At 37.1% G+C, this 19,772-nt stretch overlaps 1 protein-coding gene across 6 annotated transcripts in view; it reads right to left on the bottom strand.

Moving 5' to 3' along the window:
• LOC149173760 (uncharacterized) overlaps positions 1-19,772 on the bottom strand; it is a 186,295-nt gene that overhangs the window by 139,137 nt on the left and 27,386 nt on the right. For 5 of the 6 annotated variants that reach the window (XR_016259153.1, XM_089424724.1, XM_089424726.1 and 2 more), the window contains 2 exons: positions 2,329-2,394; positions 1,943-1,981 (listed from right to left, as the gene is read on the bottom strand). Coding sequence is in view for 5 of the 6 variants with exons in the window: in XM_089424724.1 (XP_089280850.1) it covers positions 1,943-1,981; positions 2,329-2,394 (105 nt within the window). In the remaining variant the exon portion in view is untranslated. The remainder of the gene's footprint in view (positions 1-1,942; positions 1,982-2,328; positions 2,395-19,772) is intronic. The other variant, XM_089424727.1, reaches the window with a different exon arrangement.

Here is a 19,772-nt window from a genome sequence, read left to right as displayed (position 1 = left end):
AAGTTTTTCGTAAAAAAACTCACACGGAACAATATCTTCATGCTAGTTCTCATCATTTTCCTGCTAAGAAATTTGGTGTTCTCAGCACCCTTGCTACCCGTGCTCTGAGAATCTCTGATGAAAACCACCTAGAGCAGGAGAAATCTCATCTCCTTGAAGTTTTTAAAAATAATGGGTACAGCAGAACTCAGAGCCTCAAGGCCTTTCAAAGGGCCTGTAAAGAATCTAGAGTTAAAGTTGCTCGTGTTGATCCTATTTCCAAGGTTCATCTCCCATTTATTCAAGGGACCACAGATAGGATTGCCCATATCCTTAGATGAAATAATGTCTCCTCTTCTTTCAAACCTCTAAAGACCATTAGAAATTCTATAGGTTCAGTTAAAGACCCGAAGGACATGAAAGGCGTTTACCTGGTTCCATGTTCCTGCAGTACTCCATATATTGGAGAGACAGGTCGATCGATTAACCAGAGGATCCATGAGCACGCTGCAAACATAAGGCACAATCGTTCCCGCTCGTCGGCTCTAGCTGAGCATGTGGAAAAATCTAAGCACCATGTCTGTATTGAGGATTCCAGGGTCATTGCTAGGGTTGACCATTTCCACCATAGGAAGCTTAGGGAAGCTATTGAGATTGAAAGGCATGCTAGGAATCTCAACAGAGATGATGGTTGGAAATTGAGTAGGAGTTGGATTCCAGCCCTCTCCTTATGATCCTCTTGACTCTTTTCCCTTTATATTTTCTCTTTCTCTGTCTTTATATATGTATCTCATATTATTTGTAACATAATTATAATAAATTCTCAAGCTCCCAAGTACTTTATTTGATGTAATTCCCTCCTCTCTATATTTTTATAGCATATATCCTTATTCATTTTTCGACCCTATTTTTAACTTAACTAAAATCTATTATTAAAATCCTTAGTACTCCAATGATATTTAACCTCTCTTTACTTTATAATATATAATATTTAGGTCTATACCTTATTTTTAATAGTATTTATAAACCCCCTACATCTGCTTTTATTGAGTTTTATAGCTTACTCTTAACCTCTTATTAATTTATTTGTATATGCTAATTTGTAACTAAATTTACGATATTTATTATTTCCTTTCCCTTTTAATTTATTTTTGAAACTTTTCTTTACCTCATTTGTTATATTAGAACTATATATCATAACCTTATATCCTAATTATTTAATAAACCTATTCTCATCCCCCTTATAACTCTATTATTAATGAACAACAACTATTTTTAATTACTTATTCTTAACCATCCTTATTAATTTTCTTAACAATATCAGTACTACTATTATCTATTTTATAACTAAATTTAGAACATTAATTAATTTATAACTAAAACATTAAATAATTTATAATTTAGAATATTATTTTAAAATAAAATTATTTAATTGTTGACTAGTTTTTCAACTGCTAGTTTTTCAACGGCTAGTTTTCAGCAGTTAACCCTGGGCTATGATGCATCCTTACTATTTATTCATGAAGATTGTATGATTTTTTCACCTTGTCCCAAGGATGAACCACATTTGTTGGTTCGAAACGTCGAACAAATCCTAATGATGTGACTAATCCGAAAGATTTTTTATCTACAATATGGATCACAAAAGTCTCAGATCTAACACTATGTAAATTCTTACATCATTATCGCTAAATAATTAATATCTACATGACTGACGTGAAAAAGCAGATGAAATAAAGAACAAATAAAAAAGAAATCTGCGAGTCATTTTGAACTTGTATTAAATAAATATATATTTCAAATGAAGATAAAATAATATTAATGGGAAAAGCTTTCACAGACATTTCCGAAGAAAAATCGGGTTATAACAATTGCCTTTAACTTAACAAATTAAAGGACATTTAAAGCTTGCAGGAGAAGGAAGTAAATGATTTCAATGTTCCTTGCCGAATTTTGAGCTCACCTGCAATCGGCGCAGAATAGGCTTTTGCCACTTGTCTCGCTGAGAAAATGAGCAAGCAAAGATTTAGTATCCCAAAAAAAATGGTCCACGTCGTTCAGATTAGCAACACACAAGCAATGGGTTTTGATCTCAATTGTCAAAGGAGAAATACATCCATCTTTCTGATATGTATTCACCATTTGCAAAATCACTATCAAAAAGATATTACTGCTAAATTCCTTTGTACCAATCCCATGCTGAGCTCTGAATTTTGAGCATTCACAATTCTAAGAATATGACCAATAATGAGAAACTTCAGCCAACACTCTGCTATGCTGTAGACATATGTTCGTTAACATCAAGTATAGAAAAACATTAAACTATAAATGTGGCAAAGCTATACCAACCTTTGCTTTCCAGTAGTTATATATAGCCATAAGTACTGCATGTCTGGTAATTTGTGACTGCAAAGCCTGAGAAACAAAAGGAAGAACTAATATTTCATATTGCAGAGAATTTAGAGTTAAAAGAAACCTGAATAAAAATGCAAATATGAAATTAATATTTTTAAGAAAAAAATACTAAGACTACAATAATTTTAATTCTTAAATATTGCAGAACTGGTCTCTGGGAAAAGAAAACTCAATACTGGAACTTACAAGCAAAAAAATCAATTCAAACTATTAGTAGGGCAGATTGTAGAATAATCAAGGACAGAATCTCACTGTCAATGTCAGGGGCACAAAATATACAATGATAAATTCCACGATGCCTAAACTACATAGAATGGTGTCAGGATTTAAAGGCCGCGATTTTCATTTTTATAAATACCAGGAGCTACAGTCTTTTCAACTTCAGTTTCCACGTCTATCAGGAAATCAAAGTTTATAGTTTTGTCCCAATTTGTGTTTAAGATAGTAATCAGTGCAGTGCATTTTGCATTTAGTGCTCCTTTTGGCTCTCTGTCCACTTCGTTACTTAACATACTTCTGCTCTGGAAATTTTCACAAATGCTCAATTTGTATATAAGAATAATCTGCTAAAGAAAAACTTGAGAAGACAATTATGAGAAATAAAAAATACACAACACTTAACCAGAGTTGCTTTAGATGACAATAACAGATGCTCAGAAATTTCTCTCCCCAAAAAAATTGGTTTGCCATAGTGCGTACACTATGTTTCTTAAATTCCTTCCACAGCCCCCTGCATGGAGTTTCTGAACTAGATAAGTGTTTATCAGAATTACTTACTAAATACCTCAGATGTGGCCAGAAACCATTTCCATACCTTTCCTGTTTCCAGAAAAGATTGAAGTCACAAGGCTATGTAAAGGCATGTCTCCTCCCTTTTTCTTGGGGTGACTGAGATAATGAAAAATGGAGGAAAAAATAATATATATATATATATATATATTAACAAAACCTACAACCAAACACCCCTCCCAAAAACAAGGCAATATCTTCAATTCTAGCTAACTGTATTTTTGGGTGATTGAGTTTTGGTTTGCTTGTGTTGAAAGATTTAATTTCAATTTTTTATCCCTTCTTGAGTACAAAAGTTATTCTTGTTTCTTAAAATCATGAAAATCCACATTTCAATAGCCATGCCCAATTTATGGGTAGGCCCCTAGGGATACAGAAGCAAAAAAAGTTAGCAGAATTCCACAAGGTTAAGTGTTTCATCCATAGAAAGGATGTCCATAATGATATCTATCAGGACCAAATCTACACAGCAACAACCCGCATATACCAGTTTTGGAAAAATAAGACATTTTGCACTGTTTCCCTTGTAAAAAAGGTTGCTTTTATTCCCACCTAACCAAATTCCTAATATGCTCTTCAAGGAAATAAATGAATTATCAAATATTCACATTATTAAACTAATAAATCTTCTGCATGGGTTATGAATTGTTGGTGCGTCATCCAGTTGCATTGATGTTATGCCCTCAAATCAAGATTAAAAACAGTATTAAAACACAAATATAATCTGGTAAAATACATAATCAAGAACTGCTTTACATATCGACATATACTCTAAGTCACATGGTTCAGGTTCGAGTTCGAGTTCGACAACTATTAAATTCAATTCAGGTTCAAATTTTCCAATGAGGTTGGACTATAGTTTATATATAATTTTATAAATAATAATATATTTCATATGTGTGTGTGTGTGTTTCATTTTAAAGTATATAAAATGTATATTCAATCAACTAAGTTTGGCTCAGGGGGTTGGGCAGAATAGTTGTTATCCTCCCCACGCAGGTTCAAGTCTCGTAAGTTGACATGTTTATGCTCTGGAATAGAGTAACTATGTTGCACTCTTAACTTTTAAGTGAGTCTATATTGAGTGTTGGCCCAGTACCAGCAACCTCTCCCTTGCCTTCAAGCTTAGTGGGAGGCAGACTTTCTTCCCCGGGCAGTAACCAATGTTGGAGAAGGTAGTAGGGCAGTTATTAATTCAAATTCTCGTTAACCTCAATAATTGCTTGTGAACTTTAGTTATTTTCTTATGTTTCTTTATTAGATATTTTCATCAAACAATTATCAAGAGCAAAAAAAATAAAGACAATGGACACAAAAAGTAGGCTCCAAGCCAGGGGAAAACCCAAAAAGAATCTCTTCTCTTCTTATAGAATCTACTTCAAATGAAAAAACAAAGACCCAAGCCTCTAGACCAAGACCTCCTCCAAGCACCAAGTCAGCCCTCCAAAGAAGCCCTTCCAAGAAATCAAAAGTCAACTCTTAGTCAACAAGAATCAACCTTCTTCAAGTCTGCTCCAAACTCAGATTTCGGCCTGCAATTCCCAAACTTTGGACCTGCATTGACTTCAGAATTTTGGCTTGCAACTTTTGGCCTCCTGCAGCAGATTGGAAACCCTAATCCTCTTGCATGTGTGAGCAGCAAATGCAAAATTTCGTCTTCTCTCCTTCGCTAGAATTTTCTCCTTGACTTCTTTGACTTCCTTCTTGTATTTCGTACTTCTTGATCATATCAATCTTGCTTGTCATAATAGGCTAATGAGGTCAAAGTTCACTCCATTTATACCCTTCTCAAGTGTTCGAATGGCCTCCTCTAGGCGAACTTTGACCGACAGGGCCGACTTGGTCTTGGAGGACAATTTTGAGATAAAAATAATGTTTCTTTCTTGGTACAAATTGCCAAATAGGGTCTTATATAAATGATATTGACTCTCTTGACTAATGACGATAATTCTTATGACATGAAAAACCCTGTAAGCATGAAGAACATGCTTAACCTAGATGACCAATCAAAAGAAGCATGAAACCCAAGCTTGAAAATAATAATTTTTCTTTCTTCTTTTGCTTGTTACATAAGATATACATAATGACATGAGTGTATAATGACAATTATGAAGACCGAAACTAGTTACATTTTCCAACACTCCCTTTTAACTAAGGAGGCATTCATAATTGTACACCCGATACAAGGATATTCTCAAACTGAAGAGTTCTCATAAGAAGAGTTGGATTGGTAAGCCATCTTTAAGCATCACCATCATGACCAACATTGTGAACATAGTAAGGCCTTAACTTGACAAGCTCTTCTTATATCAGAGCATAATGTTAGGAGGCTTTACATGAGATAACACACTACCTCTTCAAGATACATACGCCATCTGGATGTTCACCAAGTATGTCCTTTTAGGACTATTCTTATCTTGGATTCCCAATCCTCAAAGAATATTGATCCTCTTTGACCACTCTTATCTTGGAATCTTGTCCAATCCTCAGAGTGTCAGTCCATTTCCTATCTTGAATTTTCTATCTTCAAGGAAATCTCAGATGCTTACCCAATCCTTCATTCTCCCTACCATGGCTTTACTAGACGTACGATTGTTAGTCCTGGCCTAGTGCATGACACATGATAAAAGAGAATGCAATGTCCATCATCACTCCCTATTAACCAAGGGGGATATCCTCATTCCCACTTGATTGGGGAATAGATCCTATTGAAGGAGAAGTCATAACCACAAGCTCTTTAGCTCGTCTTCATAAGTGTATCTTCCACCAATTCTTCATGGAGATAGTAGTTGCATGGCTCCTTTCTTTCCTTTATATCTCATCATATTGAGCTTCTATCTTCCTAGATGTTGTGGAGCCATCTTCTTCCTTCAATCTTGTGACAGGATTCAAGCAATCAACTTTACATATCACTTTCCTTTAGTCATCATCAATGAAGGCATTATATTGAGCCTTATCAAACAAGAGCTAACAATAGCTCCCTCTAAACATGAAAGTGATCTTTTGTTGTTATTGAAATACAATTATCCACTTACCTTCTTATATTGCTACCTTTCAATTCCAAGATGATGATGTAAACATCTTGACTACATAATCCTATAAGGATTACCAAAACCATTCACTCAATCCTTATGTTCTTTGAATCGATTTCAACACCAACAGTTGTACTTGCTTCAACTGTCATTATGCATTCCTGCAATATCCTTCCAGGTAGCAAAACAATATGTCAACAAGATAACAAATATCAAAATGTCAATATCATAGTTACCTCATTATGATGGCCTCTTTCATCAAAGTATTTAAATCCTTTGAGATCAACATTCTTCTGCATGGTCCATCTCCGTATTGTACAAGAATCCTTCTCCATGCTTTCACTTTCAATCAAGGTGCCCATGGAAAACACTAACCAACAAGCTGCAATTGCTTCTTCTTTGGAGTTTTTATTATTAACTCCCTTTCATTCTTCTGAAGATTGATTAATATCATTATGTTTATCCCATGCTATCTTGTGAGAGAGACTTGATCTCTAGTATGTCAAAAAAAAAAAAAATCAAGCATTATGTAACCATATGGAAGACTTACCAAGCATATTTTTTATAATCGACTCCTTTTTTTTGCAAAAGTCTCGTAGATATGAACCCTACCCTAGAGAAGAGATACTTAAAATATGCATACCTTTGCTTCCATACAACCATCTAGCCATCGTCTCTTGCAAGAGCTTGCTTCTTATACTTGTCAAAGATAGGTTTCTTTTCCCAAGAAGAGAAAGACTTTCATTTATCTTTCATACTACAACTTGACCATATGCATTCATTCATCCTTCAAGAGTATTGTTTCCATACTAAATGGAATATATACTAGTCATGTCATAATGCTCCTTCCAAGAACCTTCCAAAATGATGGTTCTTATAGGATCTTGATGATCCCTCTTTGCAAAATGACTACCTCTAACATTATGTTAGAAAATGATTAGATGAACTATAATATGCAATGTGATCCCTTTCTTCTCATTCTTGTAAGCTAGATGATTCCTACCAAAGCAACTTAATCAAGTAGACTTTAATTCTTCTACTATCATGTGCTTCCTTCTATGATGACATGTCTTCTATAAAAACCAAGACTCTTCTAGAGAATGCAACAATGCATGCTACTCTACTTTCTTTCTACTTAATAAAAGAAAGACAAATTTCATAAAGAACCGGCTAGAGATGAGCCTCCTTCAATAGTAAAGACCCTTGGGTTCTTCACATTTCGGCTTCTTCTCAAGTTCTTCCTTTCCTTCAGCTATGTGAGCTTCGCTTCTGTCCTTACTTTTGTTATTTTCTTTTTGGTTTGGACAATTCCTATTAAAATGTCCTTATGCTCATTGCATCCAAAGCATTGAATCTTGGACATATCTTGTTTACCTTTGAACTTTCCAAACTTACCTTTCTTCTTCTTCTTAGATTTTACAACAAAAGCTTGAGACTTCTCATATGATTCGTTATCATCCTTAGTTTGTATCCTTGTTTCTTCCAAGATACATTGAGCCCACAATTCATCAAAAGGAGTAATATCCTTTCTTGAGTAGACATTAATCACAAAACTTGCTTCAATTAGGTGACAAGGCATTTAGTACATAAGTAGTCATCTCTTGATTGGAAATGAATTTCCCAAGCCCTTGCTATTGGTCTTAAAATTGTAAGATCTTCACAAGATTTGTGTGCATATCTCCTTTCTTTAACATAGTTCTCAAAGATATGAATTTAGGGTTGCCAAGATAACCTACTTGTTGTCCCTCAATAGCCTTAAAGTGACCCAACCAAACTATTCAACCTAAACTATCCATGAGAAAAACAACATCAACAAGAAGAGATAATCATACCTTGATTCCTGCTCCTCTTGTCCTCAGGTTTTAGGCAACTTTTGATCACTAGTTAGGGCATATGTCAGCCCTAAAGTCTATTCCACAACTTTGTGCTTTCCTTCAATTTTAGACCCTCATACCTATGTTGTATTTTTTGTGCATGCGGCCTAGTGTGTAGACACTTTCTAGGCCTCTCGACCCTCCAATCAACCATTGCAATTACACAAAATTTCTATGACCTGAACAAAAGACAAAACACCTTAAACTTGTGCATAGAGTTAGCCTAGATCTCTCCTTTCGGTCCTCGGTCAGCTGGCCATTATCCTCGGCCCTCCTAACAGTCGTGAGAAGATACAAAACAAAGCTTCTTCTCCTCCTTGCTAGGGTCCTTTACTTCTGCGGCTATTTCTGAGATCCTTCCTTCATGTCTTTGTCCTTTGGATGTCTTCAACAATATTTCTTCAAAGAGTGGATGATGGTCCCAAAATTCTTTGATGCTTCTTTTCCTTCAAAGATGTCTTCAAACGAGCCTTCCAAGAAAGAGAGATAAAAATTCTTTCTCAGGATAGAGTAACCTTCCTTCAAGATGTTCCTCCAAAAGAAAAGGGCCTTTGAGACAAATAGATCTTTCTTTAGATGAGAGATTTATATAGTAGCCTTTCTTTCTTCAATGAGAGCTTGATCCTTCTTAAGATGATGAGGTCTTCTACCTTATGCCCTTCCTTGTGTTCTTAGCAAATGATCCCTTTTTCGACAAATAACTCCCTTATTTCAACAAGATCTTCCAAATGCCTTCTCTTTGTTAACCTTAGCTCTGATACCATGTTGGAGAATGTAGTAGGGCAGTTATTAATTCAAATTCTCCTTAACCTCAATAATTGTTTGTGAACTTTAGTCATCTGCTTATGTTTCTTTATTAAATCTTTTCACCAAACAATTATCAAGAGCAAAAACAATAGAGACAATGGACACAAGAAGTAGGCTCCAAGCCAGGGCAAAACCCCTCCAAGGGGAAAATCTAGGAAAAATCTCTTCTCTTCTTATAGAATTTGTTTCAAATGAGAAAACCAAGACTCAAACCTCTAAACCAAGACCTCCTCCAAGCACCAAGTCAGTCCTCCAAAGAAGCCCTTCCAAGAAGTCAAAAGTCAACTCTTAGTCAGCAAGAATCAACCTTCTTCAAGTCTGCTCCAAACTCAGATTTTCGGCTTGCAATTCCAAAACTTCGGACCTGCAATGACTTCCAAATTTTGGCTTGCAACTGTCGGCCTCCTGCAACAGATCGAAAACCCTAATCCTCTCACAAGTGAGCAGAAAATGTCAAACTTTTGCCTTCTCTCTTTCGCAAGGGTTTGATCCTTGACTTCTTCGACTTCCTTCTTGTATCTCGTACTTCTTCTTGATCAGATCGAACTTGCTTGTCATAATAGCCTAATGAGTTTGAAGTTCACTATATTTATACCCTTCTCAAGGGGTCGAATAGCCTCCTCTAGGCCGACTTTGACTGGCAGGGCCGACTTGGTCTTGGAGGACAATTTTGACATAAAAATAATGTTTCTTTCTTGATACAAATTGCCTAATAGGGTCTTATATAAATGATATTGACTCTCTTAACTCATGACAATAATTCTTATGACATGACAAACCCTAGAAGCATGAAGAACATGCTTAACTTAGATGACCAATCAAAAGAAGCATGAAACCCATGCTTGAAAATAATAATTTTTCTTTCTTCTTTTGCTTGTTACATAAGATATACATAATGGCATGAGTATAATGATAATTATGAAGACCGAAACTAATTGCATTTTCCAAAACCCAACACCCAAAATTTCTTGGAGAAAGAAATATAAAATGTACTATTTCGTTTTTAAGTTTATTGTTAATAATAGCAGTGATCCATAGGCAGCAAGCAATGATCGTGCGATGAGAGGGGAACCAAACCGAGCATATGATTTATAGTATATAGATTGTACACAAGGCAACAGACCTAGTGGACGGATGCAACGACGGAGAGTTGTGTGGATTTTGGAGCCTCGAGCATTTGCACTATACATGTAACATATTGCAGTGGAGAGGGATGCCAAATAGCCAAGATAACAGAGAAATGCATGCCACCAAAGATGAAGGGGGAAAATGAGATGTGCACTGCCAAGCTAAAAAATTGAGAAGCACGTTGTGTGCAATGTTATCAAAACCAAACTGATCATCGAACCGATAGACCCCCAAGACGAGGAACCGGTCAAAACTGGACAAAAACAGGTAAAAAAAAACAATCAACCAAAAACACATGAATTCAAATTTTAAATAAAACCGCATATATTCATGTGCATTCATATGAATCCAAACCAACTATACACAAATAAGCAAAAGTTCTCATTTATAGAGCATGTAAGGGTGCACATAACCAAAATAACACCGAGTGCAATCCATATTTGAAACGAAAATACATTAAAAAAACAAGACCTAGATGACCTCTAACATCCAAAAAATATCAGGCTACAACAAATACCTACATATCATCAAAATCTTTACCTATATTGAGATCTTGGTCATCAATATCACCCTCTAAGCATTAAAATAAGATTAAAAAATGCATAGCATGTCAATTCAAGATTTTGTTCGAGTGATGGGTACATTTTTAGTAGGATCATGATAAAGGAGTTCAACAAACAATGCCACTAACATCAAGGTACATAGAGTAATTGGTGCTCTTGATTAAATGCTACTTTGATCCCCTCATACATGACAAAATCCAATGGAAACATTGTCATCCCCCCAATCTTGAAATCTTGAAAAACAGTTAATTCTGTTGGATTTTGAGTGAGATATAAAATTGTACTTTCTCCATATGAGAGTTTCAACGAGGTCAGAACCACATTCAAACATCTTGAGTCATGGTTTTATTGAATCAATACCGAATCGGTAGATTCGGTGAAAATGGCCGGCCAAAAATGGTTCAAATCACTGATCTTTGCCTCAAAACAGTTGGACCGACCGATCTAGACCAATTCGATATAGTCCTAATAACACCGACTGTGTTGCCTAAAAATTTTTATTTTTTAATAAAACTAGACAAACCCTAAATTAGAATTGAGGTCAAACCTAAAAAGAAATTCAATTAAATTCCCCTTGAGGTTCGAATTTGACTTTAGGTTCGAGTTCATTTAAGTTTGTTATTAGGTTTGTCTTTGAGGTTCGGCGAACCTAATCGAACCTCAAATTTTTTGGGGGTTTGCCGAACCTAAACTGAATTTTGAACCTGAAGGTTCATGTTCGGTGAACCCTGTGACTTATTACCATATACTATATGCATATGCTACTATGTTGTGATTTCAAAATATCACCGTCACAATAAATTGTATTTCAAACTTATTTACAATCATCATGTGATTGCAATCCATGTATTCATTTTAACAATCCACACATTCAACCTCTATGTCTGGCATGATCTAATACAACATGAATTCTAGCTTTGAATATAAAAATCACCAAGTTTATCGTTTAATCAGTTGTATGTTGATTTTTAATGTACCTTGGACAAGTGGTTTCCCATGGGTTAGTCTCTACCTAGGGAAAAGTGTCCAAAATAATTCTTTTCCTAAGTGTGACTTTATAAAGTGAAAGCGATTTATAAGTGGTAAAGTCAATGTTAAATTATAAAGTGAAAAGTGACTTTAGACATAAAGTACAATGTGAGTACTTTATTTAATGGGTGAGTTAAAAAATAGAAAGTGAGAATTAAATGCACATTTATTCTCATCCCTTGATCTAAATGAATCTGAGCCATTAGATCTTAGGGTTACCCAAAAGTCATTTAGGGAAACAAAAGGGGGAAAAGAAAAGAGAGACTGCATTCATTCTTCATAAGCAGATTGGAGGAAGGAGGCTGAGAGCTAGAGAAAAGTTCTGAAGGAGAAATTTGTTGGAGCAAGCTGAAGGAGTGATTTCTGGGCAAAGTTGGGCATGAAAATCAAGGCATAGAAGACAACAAAAGGTACAATATAAACAATATTGAATGTTGTGAGCTGCACGTTGTTCGAGATAAGTTTTTGAAAAAACAATTTTTGGAAAGAAAAAAAATCCGTACATCGGTACAAAAATCCATACAGTCAATACAGAGTCCGTACAGTCATATCCGAACAGTACATATTTTCATCTTCAAGTGGTCATGGAAATCAAGGCAAAGTGGGGGTTTTCAAGGAGTTTTGGGCTGAAGAAATAAGTTGTATTTTGTTGTTTTGTTTTGTTTGCAAATGTATTTTTCCTGAACTTGAAAGATAAATAAATTTGAAGAGCTCTCTAACAGGTTTTCCCCGAAGAAGATTGAAGGGGTTTTGCCTGGGTCTAAGTTGACCAAAAATCTGTGTATTTTTATGTGTGTTGTTGGTCTGGTTATGTCCATATTTATTTTCAACATGTGTTGACAGTCCCATGTGTTTTAATCTGAAAATTTCATTTCCAGAATTCTATATGTTGAATGTATGTTTATGGGAAAGGGCATTTAACTAAATGGGAGTGATAAGGTGAAATTAAAACCGGGTTGGGATTGCAGGAAAAAAAAATTAGTCATCAAATTTCAACATTGTAGGATAAAAATTTGCAATGTGAGTCAATTCAATAGTAACGACATTCTAGAAGGGATATATTTTGGGGATAAATATATAATTGATACTATTTTTTCTTTAATCCTTTATCAGTCTTTACAATAAAGATTTCAACAAGAGCCGAAGACCGAGATGCACCTCATTTTTTGGTGTCCCATATACTATGAGATTAGAGGACGATATCATTGCCTATACAGGGAGTTGAAAGGAGCCCTCTCTACCTTCTTTTGGTATCCTGACAAGAGATGCCTCGCCCTCTTCATCAAGGAGATATTTAGACACAAACCTCAAATCCTACATACCTCGCCTCATCGGGGACGATTCAGACGATCACATCATACTTTCAAGTTGATCCAACTCATCGAAGCAACAAGTGAAGAGTTGAGTTCCAGGGTATTTCAAATAGTAGAGCAGTGAGACCGCTTCCCCCTTTGGGAAGCCATCCGATATCCTCAAGACTGTTGTGAAGGTATTGAACAGCACATCAATTAACTCGCACCCAGAGCATCAGAGGGTTGTACCAAACAATTCCCGAATAAGCCCCCCCACACTCTCGATGGGTTCCTCCCGGACCCAGCCGAGTAGCCATAGACTTATCTAGAGCTTATTTCCTTTGGCCTCGAATGTTAGGAGTATCCATCACTCTCACACCCCCCCTAGGATCATGTAGAGAAATTCCTCGTTTGATCTTGCGGACATCGATAGCGAGCCAACACCATTAACGCCCCCCTTCGTCGTCAGATATCAAACTTGGGCATTCTTGAGATCATTGCCCTCTAGCCTTGGACTTATTCACTTAGCCTTCTACATGATCCGATTATACACATGTATGAGGTTGTCCTATTATTGTATCCTTCTTTACTTCATTTTATCCTAGGTTTAGCTTTGGCATTTGCACTCCCACATTGTCCCCGCACTAGTTGTATCCTTCAGTCCCATTGGCCTATTTATGGTCATACATTGGACATTAATAAAATTATCTTATCTTAAAATAGAATCCATTACAAATCACGCATATATCTATCTCTCTCACAGAATTAGTTCAAAAAAGGAATGTTGATAGAGACAGAATAGCCTTTAGGTCCTTTTTAACATTAACTATGTTAGTTTTCTTAAAACTCAGCAACCTAATCTGTGAATTATACTAAGCAAAGAGCTGAAAACTAAACTTTAACTTTAACCCACAAATATACTGAGTTTACTAACTAGCATGCAATGGAAATAAGGAACAAATGAAGACAAACACACCATAAAACCATACACAACAAATTTATCTAGGAAACCACAACTGGGGAAAATCTGCAAACTTGGTGTTCTTCTATTATGCTCAGCAAATTTTCAGAAAACTGATTACACTTCCCTTTACTCAGCTAATCCTCTATGCAAGTGATCTGTGCACTTCTCACCAACTCGGCCACCCTTCCGCACATTGTACAAACTCGTACAGGCATGTACGGCCCCCTTATGCGCACTGAATGCGGCCCCTAGCTCAAGTCTGTGCTAGCTGGAAAAGATCTGAATCTGAATCGGCCTCTCTTTCTCCCTCTATCTGCATTGATCTAAAGCCCTAGGTGATGAACAGAACACCCTTCTCTTTTGTTGAGAAGCAAACCATGCTCTCTAGTGCATAATGACCAAGTCTGCGCCCTTTTTCCCTTTTAGAAGTTGAATCTCCCTGGACAGCGAAGATCACTCCAATTCTTGACTATATGAAAATTTAAATTTTCCTAAGTCAAGGAATAATAATAAAAAGTATGATTACGCCTTGGCCCACCCGTGGGTCCCTCTGCCAAACTTAGTGCACCTTTAACTTTGGCTAAACCCTTCCTCCTCTAACTCCATTTAACAAAATATTGTTTATTGCAAAGGTTATCTACCTTTATATTGGTTCAGATACTCATTTGAGGAAAGTTACTTTTGTTGGTCGCAGAGCTTTGGTTTATTAATGAGGTTGATGGAGTATGAATCTGTTCACCAGGGTTCAATTCTCATTATAGTCCACCACCCCAACCAAATGACATGCCAAAAGGGATAATGCCAAGTGCAAGTCCTAGGTAAATTTAGTGAAATAGATACCCCTCAGATATGGCACATGAACCAAAAAAAACAATATTTTGCAACGAAGAACCCAATCTCAGGGCATGTTTCTTGAAGCAACTTCCAAAAAAAGTTATTTTATCAAAAAGTCTATTCTAGGCTAGTCAGCAATACAAGACCTATATTTATCTTCAACCACTAATTGTGTAACAAACCTACATTATAAACATGTATTCATGGGTAATGCAAAGTACAGTTTTGAAGAACGTCTCTCTGTCTTTATCATATTTCCACTGTGTACTTATTTGAGCTCGCGTCAGAAACTCATTTTGGCCCTTATTCTACTCTTTCATTATCTACCTCTGCATGTTGATCTACATCCAACTACTATAGGTTATTGATGCAAGCGCATCGGAGCACCCTTAATCAAAATTTATATTCAAAGTTGTGAAAGGGGAAATGTGGACAATCATTGTAAATCGAGGCAAATTCTGTTTAAACAAAGCTAAATTGATGGAATTGATAAGTCTCTAGAAGGCTTGATTAAATGTAATTATCTGCCATGCATGCGAGTAGAGAGATTTAGGGGTTTGATTGAGCACTTGTGGGAGAAACTCATGGATCGTAAACGATTCCTCCCTTTGTAGTTTCCTCTATAAGAGAGTCTGTGTTGTGTGAAAGAAAGAGAGATAGGGTATGCAATGTAGCCGCAGGGAAATTTGTGATTCGGGTCGGGAGGCCTTAGCCTATAATCAAGTTCTGTCTATAGTTGAATTATGCGTGTTATTATACATCTAGGCGAAATTTGGGTTTTGTGTGTCTGTGTATTGTTTACATATATATTCTTTATTGTAAATTGATAAATTGCGTGTGCGAGTGTAAGCGACGAAGTTCCTATGAACTTCGCCTTAAACAAGTATGGCAGAGATAAATTTGTGTTGAAATGCGAATTCCACCGATAAGCGAACGAGAGATCCGTTAGATTTGAGAATAGATCAACGAAGGAGAGTTTCAATCGAAACTGGAGTCGATTGAATAACACAGCAGAAACCATCGGATCAGCCAGATCGACGGATAATAATGACAGAAGAGGAATGGTGGAGATTAACACCATGTGTTAGCAGAAGGATGGAGTGGTCTTGGAAAGATGGTAAGCAGTATCTCGCGCACCCTAAAAGTTGTAACAGGTATTTCTAAATTCTACGCGATTAACCTTAGCAGGCGACACTTAGCATGAGAAAACTACTTTTCTTGTGTGCTCGCGATCTACTATCGGTCATGCAAGATTTCACGCAAGATTGCGCGATAGCTGTTGGATCGAGCAAGATTGATCGACAGCGTGGATTGAAGCCCCTGACAAAAGGAAAAGTCAAAGGAGGACCGACGGTGATTGATCAGGTTTTGTTGTGAAGTTCGCTGGGAGAAATGCTTCCGATGTATACGTGGGCCCATAACCCACAGGTCCACGAGCAAGAAAAGTAAAGATGCAGTTTTGCTTCATCAAAGTGGTATCAGAGCGAAAGAAGATTCTGCGTGCAAAAGAAGGAGGTACAGTTATGTTGTAGATTGGAAAGTTTGTGGTCTTTATATTGTCGTACAAGTAGCAGCAAAAGAAGGTGAGAAGATTGCAGCAACCTAGAGCCAGGAGTGCTCAAATGGTTCCAAAGAAGAGAGAACCAGAGAGATGCCAAAAGACTAAGCTCATAGGAGAGAAGCTTGGTGAGGTATCGTGTAGCAGGGAGGACTTGTTACTATAGAGGTTTTGTTGCAGCTCACAGAAAGATCATAAAGGCAATTCCATAGAGGATGTGGGTAGAATTGCTAAGGGATGAAGAAGGCATATGACCAGGAGGTCATAAAATTTTTGTACCTCGGGAGTCTGATGCAGGAGCATCGGAGCACCCTTAATCAAAATTTAAATTCAAAGCTGTGAAAGGGGAAACGTGGACAATCATTGTAAATTGGGGCAAATTCTATTTAAACAGAGCTAAATTGATGGAATTGATAAGTCTCTAGAAGGCTTGATTAAATGTAATTATCTGCCATGCATGTGAATAGAGAGATTTAGGGGTTTGATTGAGCAATTGTGGGAGAAACCCATGGATCGTAAACAATTCCTCCCTTTGTAGTTTCCTATATAAGAGAGTCTATGTTGTGTGAAAGAGAGAGAGATAGGGTATGCAATGTAGCCGCAGGGCAATTTGTGATTCGGGCCGGGACGGCTTAGCTTGTAATCGAGTTCTGTTTATAGTTGAATTACGCGTGTTATTATACATCTAGGCAAAATCTAAGTTTTGTGTGTTCGTGTATTGTTTACATATATATTCTTTTCTGTAAATTGATAAATTGTGTGCGAGTGTAACGGACGAAGTTCCTATGAACTTCGTTTCAACAAGTATGGCAGAGATAAATTTGTGTTGAAATGCAAATTCCACCGATAAGCGAACGGGAGATCCGTTGGATTTGAGAATAGATCAACGGAGGAGAGTTTCAATCCAAACTGGAGTCGATTGAATAGCACAGCGGAAACCATCGGATTGGCCAGATCGATGGATAATAATGATGGAAGAGGAATGGCGGAGATTAACACCACGTGTTAGCAGAAGGATGGAGTGGTCTTGGAAAGATGGTAAGCGGTATCTCACGCGCCCTAAAAGTTGTAACCAGTATTTCTAAATTCTACGTGATTAACCTTAGCGGGCGACATGTAGCACGAAAAAACTACTATTCTCGCGCGCTCTCGATCTAATATTGGTCATGCAAGATTTCACGCGAGATTGCGTGATAGCCGTTGGATCGAGCAGGATTGATCGACAGCATGGATTGAAGCGCCTGACAAAAGGAAAAGTCAAAGAAGGACCGACGGTGATTGGTCAGGTTTTGTTGTGAAGTCCGCTGAGACTCGAGAGAAATGCTTCTAAGTTCTGATGTATACGTGGGCCCATAACCCACAGGTCCACGCGCGAGAAAAGTAAAGACGCAGTTTTGCTTCATCAGTTATCAACCTGGTTTTATCAGAGGCTACTTGTACACCCATCACCCTGATTTTTTTCAACATCTGTAGATTTTTTGTAGAATTGGGGGGGGGTATTCCTGCATGCCAAAGAGGTCTCCAAGTTGGCCTATGAAAATTAAAATTAAGAGGCATTTTTTGGAGGGCAAGTCGGCCCAGCCAAGTGAAGGGACATGTCCCTTTGCTTATTTTAGCCCATTTGACGAGTATAAATAAATGATGTGACATTTCATTTTTACCACCAAGCAAGTTTCTTCTTCATTTCTGAGGTCTCTTGGACAGCCACACGTGTGGAGAAAAGGAGGGAAAACAGACTATTTTTGGACGAGTTGTTTCTCTCACTATTTGACCAAGTTTGATCAGGGTTGACCAAACTGTAGGAGGGCAAAATTTGACTGCAGTCAACTGCATGTTAACTGTGTCATCTGCATGTTGACTGCAGTCACCAGGGTTGACTGAGCTGCAGGAGGGCCAAATTTGACCACAGTCAACTGCATGATGACTGCAGTTGGCCACAGGCTGAAGTTTGACCAGGTTGACCACAGGAGCTGCAGGCCAAAGTTTGACCAAATTGACCACAGTCAACTGCAGGTTGACCACAGGAGCCACAAACCAAAGTTTGACCAGTTTTACCGCAATCAAATGCAGAAGCCACATGCCAAAGTTTCACTAGTTTGACTACCATCAATAGCGGTTGACCACAGTAGCCACAAGCCAAAGTTTGACCAGTATGACCACAGTCAACCACAAATTTACCACAGTGCCAAATTTGACCTGAGTTGACTGGTTTGACCAATGATATCTTGTTGATGATTTTCACCAGGTTTGATTGGTATTTTTTTGACTTGGACATTAGCACAAATTTCTAGCCAATTTGGATTTCTAAACCTTGTTGAAGAATAATTTCTCCTAGAAGAAAAGTTGTTGGGTTTTCTCCCAAGGTTGGGTTTCCCAAGGTAAAATTATTGTCTCTATTGTGCATAGCTATCTTTATATGATCTTTATTGTTTCTGCTGCATTTACTGTTGAGATTTTCTGTGTATAATTGCTCAATGATATGAGTGGCTTGAGATCAATGTCACATGGTTCGGGTTCGAATTCAGGTTCGACAATGATTGGGTTCGGTTTGAGTTCGAATTTTTTGATGAGGTTCGCTATTAGGTTCGTCTATATATATAAACATATATTAGTTTAAAATGAATTATAGGATAAACTAGTAACAAATCAACATCAATAAACATAAAATATGCTATCACAAACTTGGAAACTGCAAGGATAAAATACAAGCTTGAGTTGTGACATGAAGTTATGAGTTTTGATCTATGGACTTGGTCATTGGCTATGAGGTTCAATGAGGTTCGTGGAACCTCAAAACATTTTTGAGGTTTGCCAAAATTCGAACCTCAAGGTTAAAGTTCGACGAACCTTGTGACATAGCTTGAGATAAATTGTTTGACAATCATTAGGTAATAATTATTAGATCAGAAAATTTGTTTCTACTGTGCATCCTGTAGAAAATTAAATAACATCCAACTCTATGATGTACTTCACTTCAAATATAGAGATCTCAATCTGAAATTTGAATATTTTCACAGTTTATTTTTGCGCCTATTTTTTGCCCTCCCCAGAACAAGTTTTCACCCTGAATTTCCCTAGCAATCCCTCTGCATTCGGATCTCCAACAAAAATTTCAATTTTCATTGCATCCACTAACATTATTTGGGCCTCACACAAGGAAAAGCACACAAATTTTGCTGCCATCAAGAAACTAGCCAAAGAAATGTGTGACGAATGTCAACCAGCACATAATTTCTCGGTAGAACTGGTGCATGATATGATGATCCAGCTACAACAAGTACAAGAATACCACGCCATGCAATGCATGATATGACGAACCAAAGTCAACAAGCACCTATGAAACAGGATTCGTCCAAAACAGGCCACATGTACGAATCCAACACAATTTGAAGGAAATTCAAATCCTAAAATGGGACACCACGTGTCCTAACAGGACACCATCAAATCTCGGTCGCGTCCCGTTAGGACAATTCGTGTCCTGATTTTGGGATTCGAATCCCAAAAAAGT

Source organism: Pinus tabuliformis, chromosome 4_2 (assembly GCF_031772625.1).
Source record: "Pinus tabuliformis cultivar Carrire ecotype Pingquan chromosome 4_2, CPIR1, whole genome shotgun sequence".
NCBI classification, from domain to species: Eukaryota; Viridiplantae; Streptophyta; class Pinopsida; order Pinales; family Pinaceae; genus Pinus; species Pinus tabuliformis.
Note: the sequence above shows the minus strand (reverse complement) of the source record. Positions and strands in the feature narration are given on the sequence as shown.